The 18,614-nt window shown below is 51.8% G+C and overlaps 1 protein-coding gene across 4 annotated transcripts in view; it reads left to right on the top strand.

Moving 5' to 3' along the window:
• The first annotated feature begins 1,006 nt into the window (after positions 1-1,006).
• Positions 1,007-18,614, top strand: part of Ebf4 (EBF family member 4) — a 68,212-nt gene continuing 50,604 nt past the window's right edge. For all 4 annotated transcript variants that reach the window (XR_007834445.1, XM_051183398.1, XM_051183396.1 and 1 more), the window contains exons 1-7: positions 1,007-1,450; positions 1,905-2,026; positions 12,652-12,808; positions 13,049-13,112; positions 13,248-13,303; positions 14,874-14,947; positions 15,825-15,893. Coding sequence is in view for 3 of the 4 variants with exons in the window: in XM_051183398.1 (XP_051039355.1) it covers positions 1,145-1,450; positions 1,905-2,026; positions 12,652-12,808; positions 13,049-13,112; positions 13,248-13,303; positions 14,874-14,947; positions 15,825-15,893 (848 nt within the window). In the remaining variant the exon portion in view is untranslated. The remainder of the gene's footprint in view (positions 1,451-1,904; positions 2,027-12,651; positions 12,809-13,048; positions 13,113-13,247; positions 13,304-14,873; positions 14,948-15,824; positions 15,894-18,614) is intronic.

Raw genomic sequence — 18,614 nt, 5'->3', positions numbered from 1 at the left:
ACTGAGACCTTGAGAAGTCTGGGTGGGACTGGCAGTGTCCCTTCCTGTCACATCTTTCAGACGTGACAGGTGATGAGAAACTGGGCATAAAAGAGAAGGGACAGTGAAGAACAAAGTGGTCAGGAGAAGAGGCAGAGGAACTCCGGGGAGGGAGAAGACCCAAAGATGGAGATCTGAGAGTACAAACTGACAGCAAGGGCAAGGCCATCATCCTATTCCCCCTTTGCTTTTCTTCAGGAAACTGTTGGATTCGCTCCAAGGTTTGCTGATAGCCCGCAGGACACACAGAAAAGGCTATAACACATGGTCAAAGGCCAGATGATTTCTGTGCAGAAATAAAAGATGAGTGGATCAGAAAGAAGGCGGCGGGGGGGGGGGGGAGGTGAGCTGGGCGCTTAACCCTTAGCCTCAGTCCGACTTGCCATCAAAGTCAAGAGGTTTCTCAAAGGCACAGTTGGGAATGTAAACTGGAGTTTAGGTAATCTAAGGTCAGGAATAAGTTTGAGAGGTGCAGGGCTAATGTAGCTCAGCTGGCCTGGAGCCAGCAACCTACCACACACTGAGAGACCCTTGAGCACTAAGCTGCAGAGGTTAAGCCTAGGTCAGGTTCACTGAGGGAAGTGTCGCGAGGGCCAGTGATATGCCAGAAGCTAGCAAATGAGCAGCGACTCCCGGAATCAAGCCTTGGTCGAGGGGAGGGCGGCACATACTTGGGGGAAGGAGATGGGATCAAAAAGATGCTGAAGCTTCTTCTGGTGGCGACCGACCGGAGGCCGTGGGGGTTTCCCGAGCGCGGTGTGATGAGCTGAATTGCTTGGACCAGGCTCCCCCGCCGCGCAGTTCTCAGCCCGCCCTGTCTTCGCCTCCCCCGGCCCGGGCCAGCTTCCCGGCGCCGCGCCTGGCAGGCCGTGCCCCCCAACCCGTCTACCGACTCTCCAGGGTCCGCCCCGCCGCCGCGGCCCCAGCCCGGCCGCTCCTCCCCCGATGATGTCACGTCCCTGGCCGCCCCTCGGCCGGCCTCGCGCCCCGCCCCCGCCTCCCCTGGCCCCGAGTCCCCTGGGCCCACCCGCTTGCGACAGCCCTCCTCCTGACCGTGCTCCCTCCCTTCGGCTCCCGCTCCCCAGGGAGCGGCGGCGGCGGCGGGATGGCCAGGGCCCGCGGCCAGGCCCCGGGGAGCGGCGGGCGGCGGCGGCCGCGGCGGGGAAGCCCGGGGACCGGGCCCCGGGGGGAGTCGGCCGGTCTGCTGCTGCTCCTGCTGCAGGTGCTGCCACCCGGGGCAGCGGCAGGCCCGGGGCGCCGCGGCACTCGGGGGCCTGGCGGCGGCTGTGTCTGCTGGCCCGGCGCCGGCCCGGCTCTTCCCCGGGACGCGCGACTGCTGCTGTTGCTGCCGCCCCTGCCGCCACCGTCGCCGCCGCCGAGCTCTACGGCCGCAGCCTCCCCCTCTCGGATGGTAATCAGCGCCCCGCGCGGGCGCCGCGGGCGGGCGGGGGGAGGCCGGGGGGGGAGGGCGGGCAGCTCGCGGGGCGCTCGGCCCCCCCTCCGACGACCGCGGCTCTGGGCAGCCGCCAGAGCGCGCCTCTGGGGCGCCTCCGTGCGGAGCGGGTGCGGGCTCCGCTCTCAGTCTGCTCACCGGTTCTCAGGCCGCGGGGGAATCCCTCCATCTCCCCGCCCCGTGCCCCGGGAGGGGAGGGGACAGCGTCGGCGCCCGGGGACCCGCTTTCACAGAGAGAGCACCCGAGAGGCGAGCGTGCACTGGGCTCCCGAACTCCGTGTAGCGCTGCGCTCCTGGAGGCTCCTGGTGCCGTCGGGTCGGGCTGAGCTGCGACGCCCACAGCCTCGGCGGGAAGCGATCCCTGGCAGTGGGGGGCGCCCACGAACTGCGGGTCCTTATGTTCCCCGCACAGGACGCTCTGCCCCGCGGTGGGCTCCACCTGAAAGAGGAGCCGCTACTGCCCTCCAGCCTGGGCTCCGTGCGCTCCTGGATGCAGAGCGCTGGCATCCTGGACTCCAGCACCGCGGCACAGAGGTAAGAGCCCCACCCGACCTAGCACTCTGGTTGAACTGCTTCGTGTCGCCTTCGTCCAGCATGCCTTAGCTACTGGAGCAAGGGATAGAGGGAGTCCTAACACGACCGTCCCGACGAAGTCTCCTGTTCACCCTGAGTATGACTTCTTCTGGAGAATATGGGGCGAGGTAACTCACTCGAGTCGAGGGCTCTGGAGGAGGTGTTGCATCCGCCTACACACCTTGAGACTTGACACACTGTTACTAGCGTCTAGAGATGTCCATCCCCTTCTTCCTGGGCAGTCTCTACTGTTCCGCTTGTTCAGTTAGTTCCACGGCTACCCGGCAAAAGAGAAACTCTGCCTCCTTTTTGCTTTTCTATGCTCCTCAAGTGTTGTGACATGGTGGTGTTCAGGGCCAGAGATGTGGGTGGGGCTGAAGCGTGACTGAACCAGTGGGCAGTTGGCATTGCAGAATTGATTGGGGTTGAGAATGGGGCCCGAATCCTCTGTCAAGTGGTTTTGGGTAGATCCTAAGGGAGTCAGAAAGCTCTTGGGAATTAGCAGAATCTATTCTGGTTACTTTTCAGAGGGAGACATAGGGGTTTAGGCAGGAGAGCTCGGGAAGGAATGGACTCCAGATTTGGATGGGAACTTTGAAGGGTGGCCAACCCAGTCACTACAACCATTGGAACGCATCTCTATTAACACTCCCTCCAATCATCCAACATGGACTGGAAGCTGTACATCTGATCGGGAGGTCATAGTGCCTAGCACTAGGTAGGGACTGTTTCTGCAGATGGGCAGGGTAGGGTGGGCACTGGGTCTCCGGGAAGTTTAAATAGCTGCTCCCCATCCTCTGAAGGACATCGGCTAGAGATTGTTACAGCAGACTGGTGCTGGCATACCACTCCCATTAACTCACCCAAACTTGTTCAGGTATCACTTGTGCACTGCAGCCTTACCCAATAATAGACAGGGAGTGTTTTGTGGACAAAGGGATGCAGTGTTTTTGCACACAGCCTTCAGGGTCACTTTCTGTTGAGTGATCTCTCCAGGACAGGAAAGGATATTGCAGATGAGCCAGGTCCAGTAAGTTTTAGGAGTGATCTAACTAGAGATGATAGAAACACAAGTCACAGTTGTTTAACACAACTGCTATCGGTGTGATACTGTTTCCTTCCCATTTCCCCCCTTTAATGTTGTTGTCCTGTGCTATGCTTATAACTCTGTGTGCCTCCTTTTCTGTTGGGGTTGGCTTTTTCTTTAAGTTGAGGTGGTTGTGGGAAGTTATATCGTCCAGCATGTTCGAGTGGAAGTTCTTGTTTCTTTCAGACTTTGCTCAGGTTAGATGAGAGGGAGGCGGGGTAACAGAGGTGGTATCCTGAAGATGGGTGAAGGGGCAAGAAACCTGGGGGTGAGACTTTCAACCCCCCCCCACACACCGACAGTGCTGTCTACACAGAGAAGGTTCTTGGTGGTGTCTACTCTGAGAGACCCCAAGACCACATAACTGAAGCTCAAAGCCTTCTGAAGTTTGAACAGAACACTCTTCAGGCATGAGCTTGCTTCTCCTCAAGTCTGGAAAACTCCACCCTAGGACACAGGGTGAGAGTTTTCAAACGTGGGTGATTCTCTTCCCACTTCCAGAGGGGAGGCTAATTCATGGTTCTCAGTTCTCTCCACAATGTTTGTGATTTCTCCTGTGTGTATCTTCTCCCTCAGTCAGTCAGACCTCTGCTCAGGTCTTCACATCCCAAAATATAACAAGAAACATCCATCTCTCATCGTCCCCTTCGTCTCCATCCCCTGCCTGACTTCATTCTCCTGCAAGGCTCAGTGTGGGTGATCTGTACCTTCCTTACCTTCATCCACAACCACCTGATTTTCAAAGTGTATGGATGTCTACTCTCAATCCCAATGTCCTTAGATGTCACTTTTAACAATTAAACTCCTGGGCCCCAGATCCCATTCCTCCCTGGCTTGGGGGATAGCTCAAGACTCCTGCTTCTGTACTCTGACTCACCACTTCCCCCAAATTGTCTTTCCTGCTCTACACACCAAAGCTACATTTTCAGGGTACTTTTTTTTTTTTTTGTGCAGGGGGTGGGTGTCACTGTGTAGCCCAGGCTGTCCTCCAATTTTGTCTTAGCCTCCCAAGTGCTGGAATTACAAGTATACAGCACTACACCAGGTTTCAAAGCATTTTTCTCTGATCATGTCCTTGCCCAATTAAAGAAAGAAAGGAAGGAGAAAAAAAAAAAAAAAGCTATCTACTCTGTCACAGTATCCTCTGTCTGTGCTATCCCACCTTGCCCAGACTATTTTAGTGCTAAGGATGGTTACCACAGGCTGCTGTCACTGGCACATCCCTATTTCCCAGATAGTTGGCATTCAGGGCTCATCACAGTCTACCCAGCTTTCTTTCCTAGCCTCTGTAATGATAATGGCCTGTGATGTTGGAGAGTCAACAAGGCTGCTTTCTCTAAAAACAGTCCTCAAGCCCTTAGACTCGCACACCCACTGAAAAGAGCCTCATCAAGCCTTGGGGACCAGACTCCACCTTAGCACCTGGCTCTGTTTGTGCTCAGCCTCCCTTCCCAGGAGAGCAGTTCTTGATGTTCCCTAATGATGCTTACTGGAGGCCAGGCTCTGCTGTCCTCTGCCTGTCCCTGTGTCGCTGGCCCTGCCAGCTGAGGCTTCCCTGTAGGGCAAAGATGGCAGCCCATTCGTTCTTTCAACAGCACCCACAGCCATAAGTAGTTCACCTAGCTGGCTCCAAAAGCCTTCCCTGACAGGCGCCTCTCTTCGCCTCAGTGTGTTCCAGCAACTGCCCTATATCCTTCAGCTACCCTCTCCAGTTTTACAACTTAGACTTTGAAGACTGTAGATGAGGAGGAAAAGGTCTGGACGGTTTGCCAAGATCAGTGAGGGAGGTTCTGCTAACATGAAGATGATTCTGAGTACAGGAGGTAGGGAAAGAAAAGGAGCAAAATGCCCAGCTCACAGGAAAGGGAGGGGAGGGGGGCTGCCTAACAGGGATGTCTTTTCAAAGACCCCCTAGCCATTGCTGTGACTGCCCCTGACCTGGACTAATAGGAATTCCTCTCTGAGACCTAGCCCCAGCCCATTCCCCACCCTCCTCTTCAGACAAGTCTTCTTGCCTGTGGGCTTACACAGGGGTAGTGCTTTTCTCCTTCTGGTGTGTTTCCTAGGCAAGGGAGACTGGAGGGGCCAGGGCAGCCCTACTCCTGCTGTAGTCCTGGGAGACGCAGGACTGCCCGTTCTACCAGGCAGTCACTGCAGAGGAGCAAAGCCTTAGAGAAGAAAGGCAGCTGGGGATGTCTTTCCTGTAAGCAGCTGTAGGCTAGCCTCCCTGCTAGGAAATGCTTTTGTTTGCTTTAATAATTAATAGCCGCTCCTCATCCTGGAACCTGGCTGGCAGGCAGGCCTGTGGGTGGGTGGTGAGAGGGTAGGCAGAAGAAACACGGGGTGAGTAGTCAGTAGGTGGAAATGAAAGACGGGGATTGGGGGGGGTGTGCACTAGAGCACACATGCGAGAGTTTTCGTTCCCCTGCCTGCCATTTAGACATGGGTCACTGAAACTGTACGGGACTGTAAAAAGGGGGGCTCTGAAGCCTGCACTGACCCAAACCTCCTCTTCAGCAGATTCATACACACACAGGTTCTGGGCTAAGATGCCCTTAGCTACCAGGCCTTCCCTCTGTGGGTACCAGTGAGGTGCGTGTGCCCCTGTGTGTCACTGCTTTTATCTTCCTTGATATGCATCATGGCTAGGTTCTGAGCACATGAGGGCCTGGGCAGGGCTAGGCCAAGCGGTCTTGGCTGGAGGCAGGCGCAACATGACGATCACTGTCAGGAGAGCTTGGGCACCAATGGGATGCTTGAAGGAAGGGAGGGTGTGGAAGAAATGTGACTTGTGTAGCCGTGGCAGGATAGGGAAGAGAGCGGCTGCATTGAGCAGAAGAACTTGAGGCATATCCGACAAGCAATGAGAGATGGGAGGCATACGTTTGTGTTTCTTTCACCTTCTGATGGAGGCAGAAGGTGGGCAGCAGAGCCTGCCTCCAATGCTGACGACTTCAGGGCCTGTCCCTTTACTCAGCCTTGAGGATGCATCAGGCTCAAGCCAAAGTGCCACTGCTCAGAACCTTGGGCTGCCAGGTAGGCCAGACTTCACATTTGGCAGGAGACTGGAAGGCAGAAGCCCCTAGGGGCGCCTTGTAAGGGGATGCAGGTGGTTATTGTTAAATTGCTATTTATAGTAAGTATGTGATCAAGCATGAGCGGTTTGTAAATAGAGACAGAGACTGCGTCAGGGGCTTTGTCTACTAGAGAGTTCTGGATGCCAGGAGAAGAGCCCTGGGGGCATCTTCCTCAGCCTTGCAAGGGAACATCTCCAGGGACCTGCTGGGTGGGCTCAGTAATAGCAACCAGATACTCCTTTGCTTTACCATGCCAACCAGCATCACTGTGTGTTCTGGAGTACAGCTCACCTTAGTGGCCAAGGCTATGAAGATCAAGATGTCCTTGTTCATTTGACCTCAAAGCCCCAACACAATGCTCGGGAAGCCTAAGTATACCAAAGCTTGCTTCAGGCAGTACTTTTCTGTCCGAAGAGTATTTGTGCAAACTAAGTTCTTCCTAGTATCACAGAAAGTCTCTAATCCTGGGCCCAGAAGGTGGGACATGATGAGAACACTGGCTTCCAAGTCTGGGTTCTCTACCACCTCATCACTCTCCAGAGCCGATAGGAGAGTGTTTTGACACTGTGTTTGCAACAGAAATTCCTTTCCTGAGAAACTGAGGGAATGTGTTGTTTGTTTTGGATTTATTTTATTATTATTTTTTTAAATATAGGGTTTCTAGCTCTGTAGACCAGGTGGTCTAGAACTCACAGAGATCCTCCTACCTCTGCTTCCCGAGTGCTGGGATCAAAACTGTGCGCCACCATCCCCTGGTTGCTTTGGATTCTTACAGAAATGGTTAGAGTGACTGTTTATGTCACTCAACAGCATTTAGCTGAAAGAGGCAATTTCTCTGTTTCCTATGATGCTAAAAGAACAAACCATGGGCTCTAGCAGTACTCATCCTGAGTAGGCCAGTGCTTGCCTGCATTTATCATAAACTGAGAATCTGCCAAGCTGCCCTTGGGCTCCAGGGATTAAAGTTCTGCTGGCTTCCTTTGTACCCGGTGCTTCTGGGTGGCTGACAGCTGTAACCCACACTTACCTTCTTCACCAACCCTTGGTTGGTGAAGATCTACCTCAGCCAGCATCTGCTTCCTAGTGCTTGAAGACTTGCTTAAGAGGCCAGAACTTGTTCCGCCCACAAGTACACAGGGTAGCCAGGAGAACAGAAAAAACAAACAACAAATAAACAAAACAGCAGTAGGGGCTGGAACAATGGCTCAGTAGTAGAGATTGGATTTGCAGCTTTCACATCAGGCAGTTCACAAACACCTGTAATTCCATCTCCGAGAGAACTGATGACTTCTGGCCTCTTTGGGCACGCCTACACACGTTACATGCAAATATACATAATTAAATAAAATAAATCTGGTGGAGGAAGTAGTGGCTTAAAAGGTGGCAGTGCCTAACACACCGAGTCCCTGACCCAGTACTCAGTTGGGCTAAGTCTGAAGTACTTGTCTTATGTCTTCTCATAGTTCCCCAGAGACTTGGCTGCCTACAGTGGTAGCTTGCTGGGTTGACATCTTGTCTTTGTTGCACTCCACTCCGGAAGCTGTTGATATTTGGGTTTTTACCACGGGGAGGTCTTACCTCTCTCCAGGATTCAGGGCCTCTTCCCTCCTATCCCGACACCTTTCTGTTAGATAAAGAATATGTATCAGTAGACATTTCCAAGTTTCTCCCCACCCACCAGTAGCTCTCTTGGACAACTCCATGCTGGAGAGCCACAACCAGAGACACTGGCCTTTATCTGTGTCCTTTGTTCTAAGCAGAGAACACTCAATGCTACCTATAGCTCCCGTGCCTGTGCCCAGATTGTGGCCATAGGGACTGTCACATCACTGGGTGCTTTGTGCATTGTTCTAGTATGTCTCTGTTTGTTTCTGTTCTTTAACTGTGGTTTGTTTTCTGTTACAAGAGCAGCAGCTTCTCCCAAGGGAGAAAAGAAATTTTTTTTTTCCTTTCTCCTCCCCAGGTTTCTCCCTTTGCAGCCCGCAGTTCTGCCTAACAGGTGTTGATCGCCTACTGCAGTCAAGGTACAGGTGCACTGAGTCAGGGAAGGGAGAGAGGTCCAGCCCTCTTCCGTTTCCCCTTCTGTCCCTCTGCCCGCACATTCCTTGTATTATTCTATGTCATGCAATAAAAAATACTAGATTCTTTTCAGCAAAATCTGTCCCCATTTTATCTCAATGTCCTCACTTAGCTGGCTGAGGCATGACTGAGGTAAACTGGCGACTTCCCAGGCCAGAAGCAGAGGTTTCCCCATTCTATTGGCCAGTCATGGTCCGATGGGGGCTAAGACTGTCGTTAATATTGTTCTGTGGTAGTTCCTGATAATGGAAATGTAGTAGCACAGTAGTCAGTGCTGCCCCTCGGAAGTCTGTGAGCCTGAGCAGGTGGAGGGTTGGGTGCTACTCTAGGCTGCCTCAGGAGGAATTGAGCTAGGCTAAGCAAGATCATCTTGGGAATGTGAGGTGGCTCAGTTTCTCTGTGCCTCACACCCTAGCACCCGATACTGATCCATATCCCTAGAGGAACCTGCTTTCTCTCTCCTTCCCTAATCTCCCTTCTCTCCGTCTGCCAAGTCGCTCTGTCCATAGGGAGGGCAGGCCCAGCATAGGGACTGTGACCTAGGACTTAGGGAAGGCTCCAGGTTTGGTTCTCAGGAGATGAGCAGGAGCAGGGGATAGACAGGACTTTGGACTGACTGACACTTGTCAAGGGGACTGGGGTAGGAAGGGAAACCATCAGTTTCCTCTACACCAAGTTAGAAGCCCTGAGCCAAGGGAGGGCTTTTGCATAGAAAAGGCCTACTGAGTGACCTGGGCATTCTGTACTTTCTCAACATCCACTTCTTTCCTGGCAAGTTCTCCACACTGACCAAGAGCCTAGCAGCCTCAGCATAGGAATAAAGGGCTGCAGTGATGGCATTGCTCTACAAGACCACCCCCTTGTGTCTTCTGTTCCACTTGGTGGTTCTTGCTAAGTTCGAGCTAAGCTGGCCCTGGAAGTAGGAGGGTGGAGCTCAGAGTTGATGTCTCATTAGCATATTCATCCATAGTAATCAGAGGCCTGCTGTGATCAAAAGCTCTCTTCAGGCTTCCCTGCCTCTCAGCCTGGTTGAGAAGCTGACAGAGGGTGGTCAAGTCCCCACTTGAAAGGCAGCCTAGCCAGGAGGGAATGGGGAAGAATGGAGAGAGGACAATACCCCTGGAAAACGGAACTTCTGGTAGGGAAGAGTGTTGGTTGGGCACCTTCTTGTCACCTTGCTTGGGAGACAAGATGATTCATCACATCTACTTCCTAGATCATCCATTCCCATGGTCACTGTGGCTCCCAAGAATGTATCCAGGAGAAAGAACAGTTCATCTTTTTTTATTTTCTGTATTCTGCATAAGTGAAAAATAGAAATCTCCTCATTCGCTGACAGCCTAGTATGAAGCCAAAGAAAACAGTGAGTTGCTGTTTTAACACTTACTTGTATTTGTTCATGGGGGGAGGGGCTGCTCGCCGCTGCCATGGTGTACTTACAGAGGTGAGAGAACAGAGCTGGTCCTCTCCCTCTACTGTACAGGCTCCTAGGACCAAACTCAGGTTGGCAGCAAGAGTCTTTTACCCATTGAGCTAGCTCACTGGCTCCTGATTTTAAATTATGTGGAAGAAAATTAATAGCAGTGAATTTGTCAATAGCAGTGTCATTGTCAAGAAAGCATGCCTAATGGGCATTTGGGGTGTGTGTGTGTGTTGTGTGTGTGTGTGTGTGTGTGTGTGTGTGTGTGTGTGTACACACGCACGCTCGCACTCATGTATGGGTGCATATGTGTGGAGTGCATAAGGAAGTCAATGTACAGCCTTATGTCATTCCTCATGTGCCTTTTACCTTCTATTTGGGACAGGGTCTCCCACTGGCCAGGGACTTCATCAATGGCCAGCAAGCCCCAGGGATCCCCCATCTCTGCTTCCCATCTCGCCATTTCTGGGATTACAAGCATGTCTGTCTTTCTATGTTGGTTTTAGGGGTCCATATGCAGGTCCTCATGCTTATAAAGCACACAATTTACCAGCTCCTTTACTACCTCCCTAGTCCTGGACACTGGTTTTTAATGGCAGCTGGCTTCCCCTGTGTAATGAGTCAAGAAAAAGAACAAGGCAGAGGCTACAGTGCTTTCGTGACCTAAAATGTGGAGGTCATGTACTGTCATTTTTGTTATATTCTATTGGCAACATGGGCCAGCAGAAACACATTATGAGAGGAACCTGCTTAAGCGATTAAGTACCAAGAAACAGAATCCTTGGGAACCATCATCTTGGAGTCTGGGTACCTAGTGCATAGAGAGTACTAGCCTGAGCAAACTGAAGCAGAGTCCACTTTTGCAGGGTGTCCAAAGGCCTTCAAAGAATCCCGTATGTTCTGTGTGTGTCACATTTCCCAGCATGAGGCTACAGCACTCCTTTCTAGGAAGAAGGAAAGCTGTAAGAAATATGTTTTCCAATACCTGGCCTGGAGAAGAAAGTGTTCATATTCCTACACAGTCTGGCAGGAACTTCCTATGCAAACTTTCTCCTTGGCTTACACCCCTCACAAGTGTGTGTGTGTGTGTGTGTGTGTGTGTGTGTTCGTGCGTGCGTGCGTGCACGTGCATATGCGCACATGCATCTTTGCCTGTGTGGGAACACATGCATGTGTAAATGTGGGGGCCCATGATTGATGTCTTCCTTGGAGTCTTCTTTGATTATTCTCCAACTTACTTACTGGGGCAGGGTCTCTCAGTTGAACCCAGAGCTCATCCATATGGCCAGGCTAGCAAGCCACCTTGTTATGTGTCCCCCTGTCCCTGCCTTCTTCTAAATGCCATATCCACCCAGCATGTGGGTTCTGGGGCTCTGACGTCCTCACATTTACATGACAAGTGCTTTAAGCACTGAGCCCTCTCCCCAGCCCCCTTCCCATTATTCCCATTTCCTGTAACTGTTCTTTCTCTATTTATTTTGAGGCAGAGTCTCCTGTATCTCATGCTCACCTCCAACTCACTATGTAGCCAAGGATGAGCTTCCAGTCCTCCTGTCTCCACCTCCAGAGTCCTGGGATTACAGGTGTGCTCCACCAGTCCTGGTTGTGCATGGCACTGGGTGTGGCTTCCTTCATGCTAGGCAGTCACTTTCCCAACTGAGTTACATCCCTCACCCAGTGTTGATCCACTATATCTGGGGCTGTTTTATCTGCTCTCTTGCCTCTTCAGGTTACTGAGTTTATGCTTACTCCCTGGGGGTCTTGGGAAAGCCACAGTCCCCGTTAGTCTCCCCCATATCCCACAAAAGAATTACTGTCCTTTGTTTTTTTGCCAGGTGTGGTGGCTCATATCATAATCCCAGCACTTGGGAGGCTGAGGCAGGAAGATCACAGCAAGTTTGAGGCCAGCCTGAACTATATAGTGAGTTCCAGGCCAGCCTAGACTACAGAGTGAGATCCTATCTCAAAAACAATGACAAGACCAAACCAACACATACACACACACACACACACACACACACACACACACACACACACACACACTATCCCCAAGCACTATTTTCCTCCTCCTTTGAGTCTTTTTTACGTGGTGACATATTTGGGGCTAGGGGTACCCATACTCTGGCCCCTGTTCCAGCTGTCTGCCTTAGTCCCAGGCATTTAATTCAGTGCTGCGTGCTGCAGGTTACAGAGTTTAGTGCTGCCCTGGAGTTTAGGGGCAATCTGCTAAAGGAGGCCTTGTTCTTCTCTTCCTCCTTGCTTCTGAGCAAGGTCTCTGATGAGCCAGGAGAAAGCCTTTGTAAGGCCAAACTAGGAGATTCCTCTGCCCGGTGGCCATTATGTCTTGAAGCTGGAAAAGTTGTCCCCCATCTGTAGCCATAACCCAAGGTCTAGGCTGGGCCGACGAATAGCTAGTTCTGTGTCCCCACCAATCTGATGGAAATGATGTCCTAAGTAATGCCACAGTCTCGGTGGAACCCAGCTGAAAACTGGGTTTCGATGGGAAATTCGTTCCAGAACCTCCTAGGTACCCTTTGATGCCCTGACACACACTTCTGAGTGCTTCTGGATAGTACAATGAATCGATTTACAGTTTGTACACTTGATTTTAGAGATAACCCTTTCTAAATATGAGCGCCAGGGAAAAGCCTGCAGTGGGGAAAGCCTGGCGGGACACCCTTACCAGCAGCTATGGTGTTCCCTCTGAGACAAGCACGCTGGGGAAGCCTCGGTGCTACAGGCCTCTTTATGGAACGGATATGTTCCTGCCCAGGAAGGAAGGACCCATTGTATTTTACCTCTCGTCCAAACTCATGACATGTCAAAGCCTACTCCTGGCCAGTCACCTGCCTGGCCAGAACCACTGGGGTCTTTCTCGCTGGAGGGCCCTTCCAGTGGTTTTCCAGTTCCTTTCCTCCCACAGTGGCGTGGGCCTGGCAAGAGCACATTTTGAAAAGCAGCCCCCCTCCAACCTCAGGAAGTCCAACTTCTTCCACTTCGTGCTGGCCATGTACGACCGGCAGGGGCAGCCCGTGGAGGTGGAGCGCACAGCCTTCATCGACTTCGTGGAAAAGGATCGAGTGAGAGGCTCATGGGCTGGCCTGGGACTAGCGCTGGGAGAGATGGGAGGGCTTCGGGGATCCTGCCACATACACACGCACATGCACACTGGGGAAGATGGTGCATAAATGGTAAATGAATGGGAAGGCATGGGAGAAAGGACAATGGGATCGGGGTGGAGGGTGTGGGTGAAGGAGGGTGTGGGTGAAGGAGGTTGAAGGCCCCGAGCACTTGAACATCTTCTTGTCTTGTCCTTGCAGGAACCTGGGACAGAAAAGACAAACAATGGGATCCATTACCGCCTTCGGCTGGTGTATAACAATGGTAAGCAGAGTCTGGGCACTGCAGCACTCTGAGACACCTCGCACCTCATCAGGGCCAGAGAGGGTATGGGTATAGTCATCTGGGGCATCCTCATGCACCCCCTGACGGCAAGTTCTTTCTGCCTTCCCACCCTAGGACTCCGGACAGAGCAAGACCTCTATGTGCGCCTCATTGACTCCATGTCAAAGCAGGTGAGCCAGCCTGGGGGATGTTCAGGCCCATCCTAGGCTTGGTTTGAGAAATCATCCTTAACCCCTCGCTGTCTCTCTTGTACCTTTGCCCTCACTGCTCTAGCTCTCCCAGTTCCCTGCCTATGGCAAGAAGATTGTGCTTTTTCTCTGCAGTCTGGAAAAGAAAGTGTTTGTAAAAAGACCTGGCTTAAGTCATATCCCTTAGCAACCCAACTTTATATACAAACTCAGGGGCATGCAGCTTATTGGTGAGGAGGGCCTTCCCTCAGGAGGAGAGGGAAGGGAGCAGGACAGGAAGATGCCCAGGAAGCAGGTGGTCTCAGGTTGAGTCAGTCCAGCCTTATCCCAACCCACAGGGATCACCAGAATAGAAAAAAGGCACTGGAGTTGGTGCCCTTAAAGCAGGGCAGCAGCATTTTGCCTCCTCTGTGGGTCAGCCATTGCCTGGGGGGCCATGCCTAAGGTGAGAGTACACAGAGGCAACTCCACCGAGAGCGGTTCTCAAGAGCAAGTCCTCTAGTGTCATCACTGCAAAGGGGCATGGGTACACTCGGTCAGAAAAGAGACCCGCGTGCAGTCCCAGAACTCGCAGTGCAGACACTTAGCACATTGATGGTATCATGTCCCAGGAAGGGGGCTGAGGCTGACAAAAGCAGCTCAGGGACACCAACCTGATGCACTCTGAGAGGCAGCCCAAGTCTCAGGGATTTCAGAAACATGCCGGTAGAAGGAGCTTGAATCCTAGATGGGCCAGATTAGTGGGTCTGGAATGAAACGTGGCAACTTGCATGCTGTTGTATGGACAGGTGCTTCTAGCAGCCTCCACCAAAGCAAAGCAGACTCGCTTATGCCCAGAGAGCTCTCAGTCGCTGGGACAGGGGAGGCAGGACAAGCAACGGCAGGCGGCAGTGGAACTGGGTGGGTGTGGGAGCCTAGAGAGAAAAGGACTTATACACAGAGGAAGGCTGGAAGGCCCAGAGGCTAGTAGACTAGGAAACCACATTTACAGTTTGGGAAGCTGGCATCTTGTTCAGGAAAGGGGCCATTGGGAGTCTGTGAAAGAGGGGACACAGCAGTCCAAGGGCAACACACTGGTCTGAGCCAGAGAAGCGATAGGAGGTGGGAAGAGGCAGCTCAGTGGCCTGGTTTATTAGTTAGCAGGAATTGCAGAGAGGGACCATATACATGAGCAGAGACAAAGCCCACCATGAGCAGGGACAGCTCATGGGAGGAGTGGGTGAGGGTAGGAGCATGATGCAGGGTGGGACCAGGAGCCTGTCTGCTCCTGCAGCAGGGCATCTGCAGACCTGGTGCCATTCTTGCCACCTAGATGATGCTCCTATTTGAGGGTGGAAGGTTCCCCTCCACCTGAGCAGCCAGGCTTCAGGGTCCTGCTTTGTGGCCCTGGACTTTTCAGATCAAGGCAAAGGACATGATCTTTCCTGGGGTGGGACCTCCCCTGGGCCTGGGTTTGGGAGACACCAGGGCACACCACAGGCTCACCTGTGCCTGCTACGGGGACTTGAGAGAACCTCCTTCCCCGAGAGCCTGCACACTTCCTCCTCCCCAGGCTATCATCTATGAGGGACAGGACAAGAACCCTGAAATGTGCCGGGTGCTGCTCACTCACGAGATCATGTGCAGGTAAGATGGGCAATGTCAAGATGTAGCTTGTCATTGACAAGACAGTGTACCTTGTCAAGATGTAGCTCAGGTCCCTGCTCCTATTTCACAACACCTCCAGTTCCCTGGGGAAGCATGGGCAGGGGAGAGGCTCCTTGCGGTCCCATTAGCCTGGCCTGTTTATGTGACTTCTCTAAGTGTTTTTGTAAGACAGGCTTCCTACTGCTACTGGAAGCTTAACTAATAAAGCCCCAGGGAGTATCTCTCTGGGAACATGGGACAGGGGCCTCTGGGATTTGCTTACAGGCCTGGTGGAGGGAACCAAGCTGCCTAGATGTGAGAAATGGTGGACAGCTCTTTGCTAGATAAATTAGGGGTGGAGAGGGGCACACAGCCCTGAACTCCTCCTTCCTTTTACCCTAGAGCTTAGCATTTCCTGAAGGGCTTCCCTGGATACACCAGTCCTGCAGTGCCTCAGAGACAGAGCCTATAATACATGGAAAAGAAAATATGTTTAAAAACCTGTTGAGATGGTGGCTGCCCTTAGACGGAAAATGATTAAAATAACAATAATTTTAAAAAGCTAGAGAAGGCCTCTGAAATGCTGGGCACAGGACATGTCTGGATTAGGATGCTGCTTACAGGGGCAGGTTCAGTTTGTGATCATCTAAGAGACACTGTAGGTGATCCACCGCTTGGTGACGCAAAGGTTTCACAGCCAACCTCATCCCTAGAACTACGCTTCCAGGGATCCTGCCAAGACCCTTTTTGGCTGTCTTCCTCGAGTCCCTGGGAGACATCCTCTACACATAGGAATTCTACAGCCAGAACAGGACATCTGATCTCTCCTTGGACTGCCCCCTAACGCTCCTTCTTTCTGTCTTCATCTTTTCTTTAGCCGGTGCTGTGACCGCAAGAGCTGTGGGAACCGGAATGAGACACCCTCAGATCCAGTCATTATTGACAGGTAAGGCTTGGGGAGGGGACCTGGATTGAGCCAGGAGCATTCAGCAGAGAGGTGGAAGCAGGTGCTACGGTGCTATGTGGGTGGCTCTGAGGCCAGTGAGACTCCCCAAGGGACCACAGACATGCTAGCCATGGCCGGCTGGGAGAAGTCCCTGGGACAAGCTTTCTGGAGCTATAATCCCCACCTCCTTTAGCAAAGGAACCAGAGAAGAACCAGGTTGTGACAGGATGGTGAAGAACATCTAAGGAGAGACTACAGAGTGGGGCTGCTAGGGGCAAGTTGCTGGTGCTCTGTGCTGTGTGACTTGACTCCTGAGTGCTGGGTGCCATGCCTGTCTTAGTATCTGGCTTTTGTTATATATGGGGAGAAGCAAGAGATTCAAAGCAGAGCTAGAGAGATGCCATTCAAAGATATTTACAGGGTTTCAGATCTGATCAGCTTGGAAGAGGGAGTTCCCTAGGAAGGAGACAGGGGAGAGCGCATGTTTGCAGGGGGAAATGCTAGGAGTTTGTAGTCATACCATGTTTGGGAGGCCAACTAAACACCCAGGTGCGAGGTTTAAAAAGAAGCTGCAAACATCAGTGGGGGTCCTAAGGGAAAGATGCAGGCTGTGGACACAAGTGCAACTTGATGAGACTGGGGGAAATGAGTATGGATAGAAGACAGGAGAGTCCTAAGGGCTGGACCTGAGCTGTCTGGTATTTAGATGCCCTGGAGATGTAGAACCAGCAAAGGAGGATGAATAGAAGCTGCCAGTGAGATACACGTAAAGTGAATCCTGCCACGTCCTGGAGCTTACATAGAAAATGCCCCAATAGGCAAGTGTAACCAATACTGCTCAACACTGGTCATTAAGTGTAGCAGTGTCAAAGATATTGATGACCTCAACAGGAATATTTCAGTGGAGTTGAGGTTCATTGCCAAGTCCTTGCCCAATGCCAGGGACTGAACTAATTGGGTAGCCAGAGAATGAAGGAATGACAAACACGTGGACACACAGAAAAGCTGGGATTGGACGTCTGTGTTCAGTCTCATAGAGTGGCCTTGGCATCCCAGAAGCTCAGTGTGTTTAATATATACAGTTCAATAGGGAGATAGGGTTATTGCACACAGCTGAACAAGGAGGTGGGTTTAGCTAACCTCAGTAGGAGCTATTTCTGTAGGGGAGGTGTCTTCAGGATGTGAACATTGGAGGGGTGGTGGTAGGTCTGCACACCCTGTCAACGTTCACACTCGGATCCAAGGAGGGCTTTTCCATCCCTCTCAGCCTCACCTGGGGAAGGCTTTGCCCCTCCTGTAGGACTGAGCTACTGGAGTTCTTGATGCGCATGTTAACAATACACATTGAGTCAAGAACTTAACTCACTCCCTACAGTGTACAAAGAGAACTGGAGTGTACAGTTCAGAAACTACTGCAGAACAACCTTGAAAGGGGTCAGAGAAGCAGATTGGTGGCTGGAGCAATGTAAGTAAGGACAAAGGGAACTCCAGTGTGATGTGCGGAGAGACAGCCGGCAGGCAAGGAAGAGAAGGGAGGGTTTCTATGCTAATGTCCTGCAGCAGTGACAAGGGTGGACTAGTGCACAGGTTGATGCACTGGTTTCCTCTGAGAACACAGACCGTTGGTCCAGGGAGGCAGCAGGGAAGACAGAGATCGTGGACTCTGGAGTGGGTTAGTGTGGAAGCTTGCTGATATTCCCTTCTGATTTGGTTTTGTTTTTGTGGTTGCTTTGTTTTCTCAGTGAAGAAGGAAGTTCAACAGCTGGTGATGAAGATGGAGAGGGAGACACTAGAGGGATGAAATGGTTGTCTAGGAGAGTGGATAGTCTGGGGGAAATCTCACATAATTGACAAGCAGCGCTAGGGCCTGCCTGAGTTCTGTGATCATAAATTTAGTGAGAACTTTCTCTGGCCACCTTAGGCTATACAGACACAGCTGAAGAGTGGGTGAGTGGCTGTGTGAGCCTCAGGGAAGGGGTTTCCCGCTGAACACAATGATGCTGTCATGGTAAAAATGTGAAAAGCATAGGCAAGATGGTATTACAGAGATGAACTTCAAGTGAACTAAGGAGAGGGAATGTAGGTTCAGATGGGATTGAAGAATTGTTGGAGATGAGCCACTAGGTAGGAAATTAGGAGGGAGTTGGAGGGTAGACTGCCTGTAGGTGGGAGTATTTTATGTTGGATTTGTTAGGTGGCCAGCAAAAGGGGAGCAATGTCAACAAAGGAAAAAATGCTTAAGGAAAGGGGTGGAGAGAATATTGCAATGAAAAAATTGTCTGTCCTGATACTGAAATGATCAAGGACTGTGTACAGGAGCAGCATTCGGGATTATAGGTAGTGATTCAGGCGTGACAGGAGTGTGAGGTTGACAGATGGCGGCAGCAAGCAGTGATTACCCTACTTTCCCTGTCTCCGTCAGTAACCGAACAGTAGTGTCCCAGCGACTTCCGTCTCTTGTTCTGAGTAAGGCTGAGCATACCTTCACATTTCCTTTTGACAGTCTGTTCATGTTTTGTGCTAAGTGCCTCTAGGAGTTGGCGTTTCTTGGTGGTTTTTCTGAAAGAAATCAGTCCTCTGCTGTGAGCTGTATGTCTTTGTTCTATTTGGCTGTTGTCTTTGAGCGGTGCTGTGATGAAGTTTGTCTGGTCTTTCAATTTTAAAAAAATATTCTGGACTTTTGTTGTGTTTAGAAAGGCTTTTATATTAACGTTATTTTAT

The sequence above is a fragment of the Phodopus roborovskii genome, unplaced genomic scaffold (genome assembly GCF_943737965.1).
Source record: "Phodopus roborovskii unplaced genomic scaffold, PHOROB, whole genome shotgun sequence".
NCBI lineage: Eukaryota > Metazoa > Chordata > Mammalia > Rodentia > Cricetidae > Phodopus > Phodopus roborovskii.
This window is presented reverse-complemented; position numbering and strand designations above follow the sequence as displayed.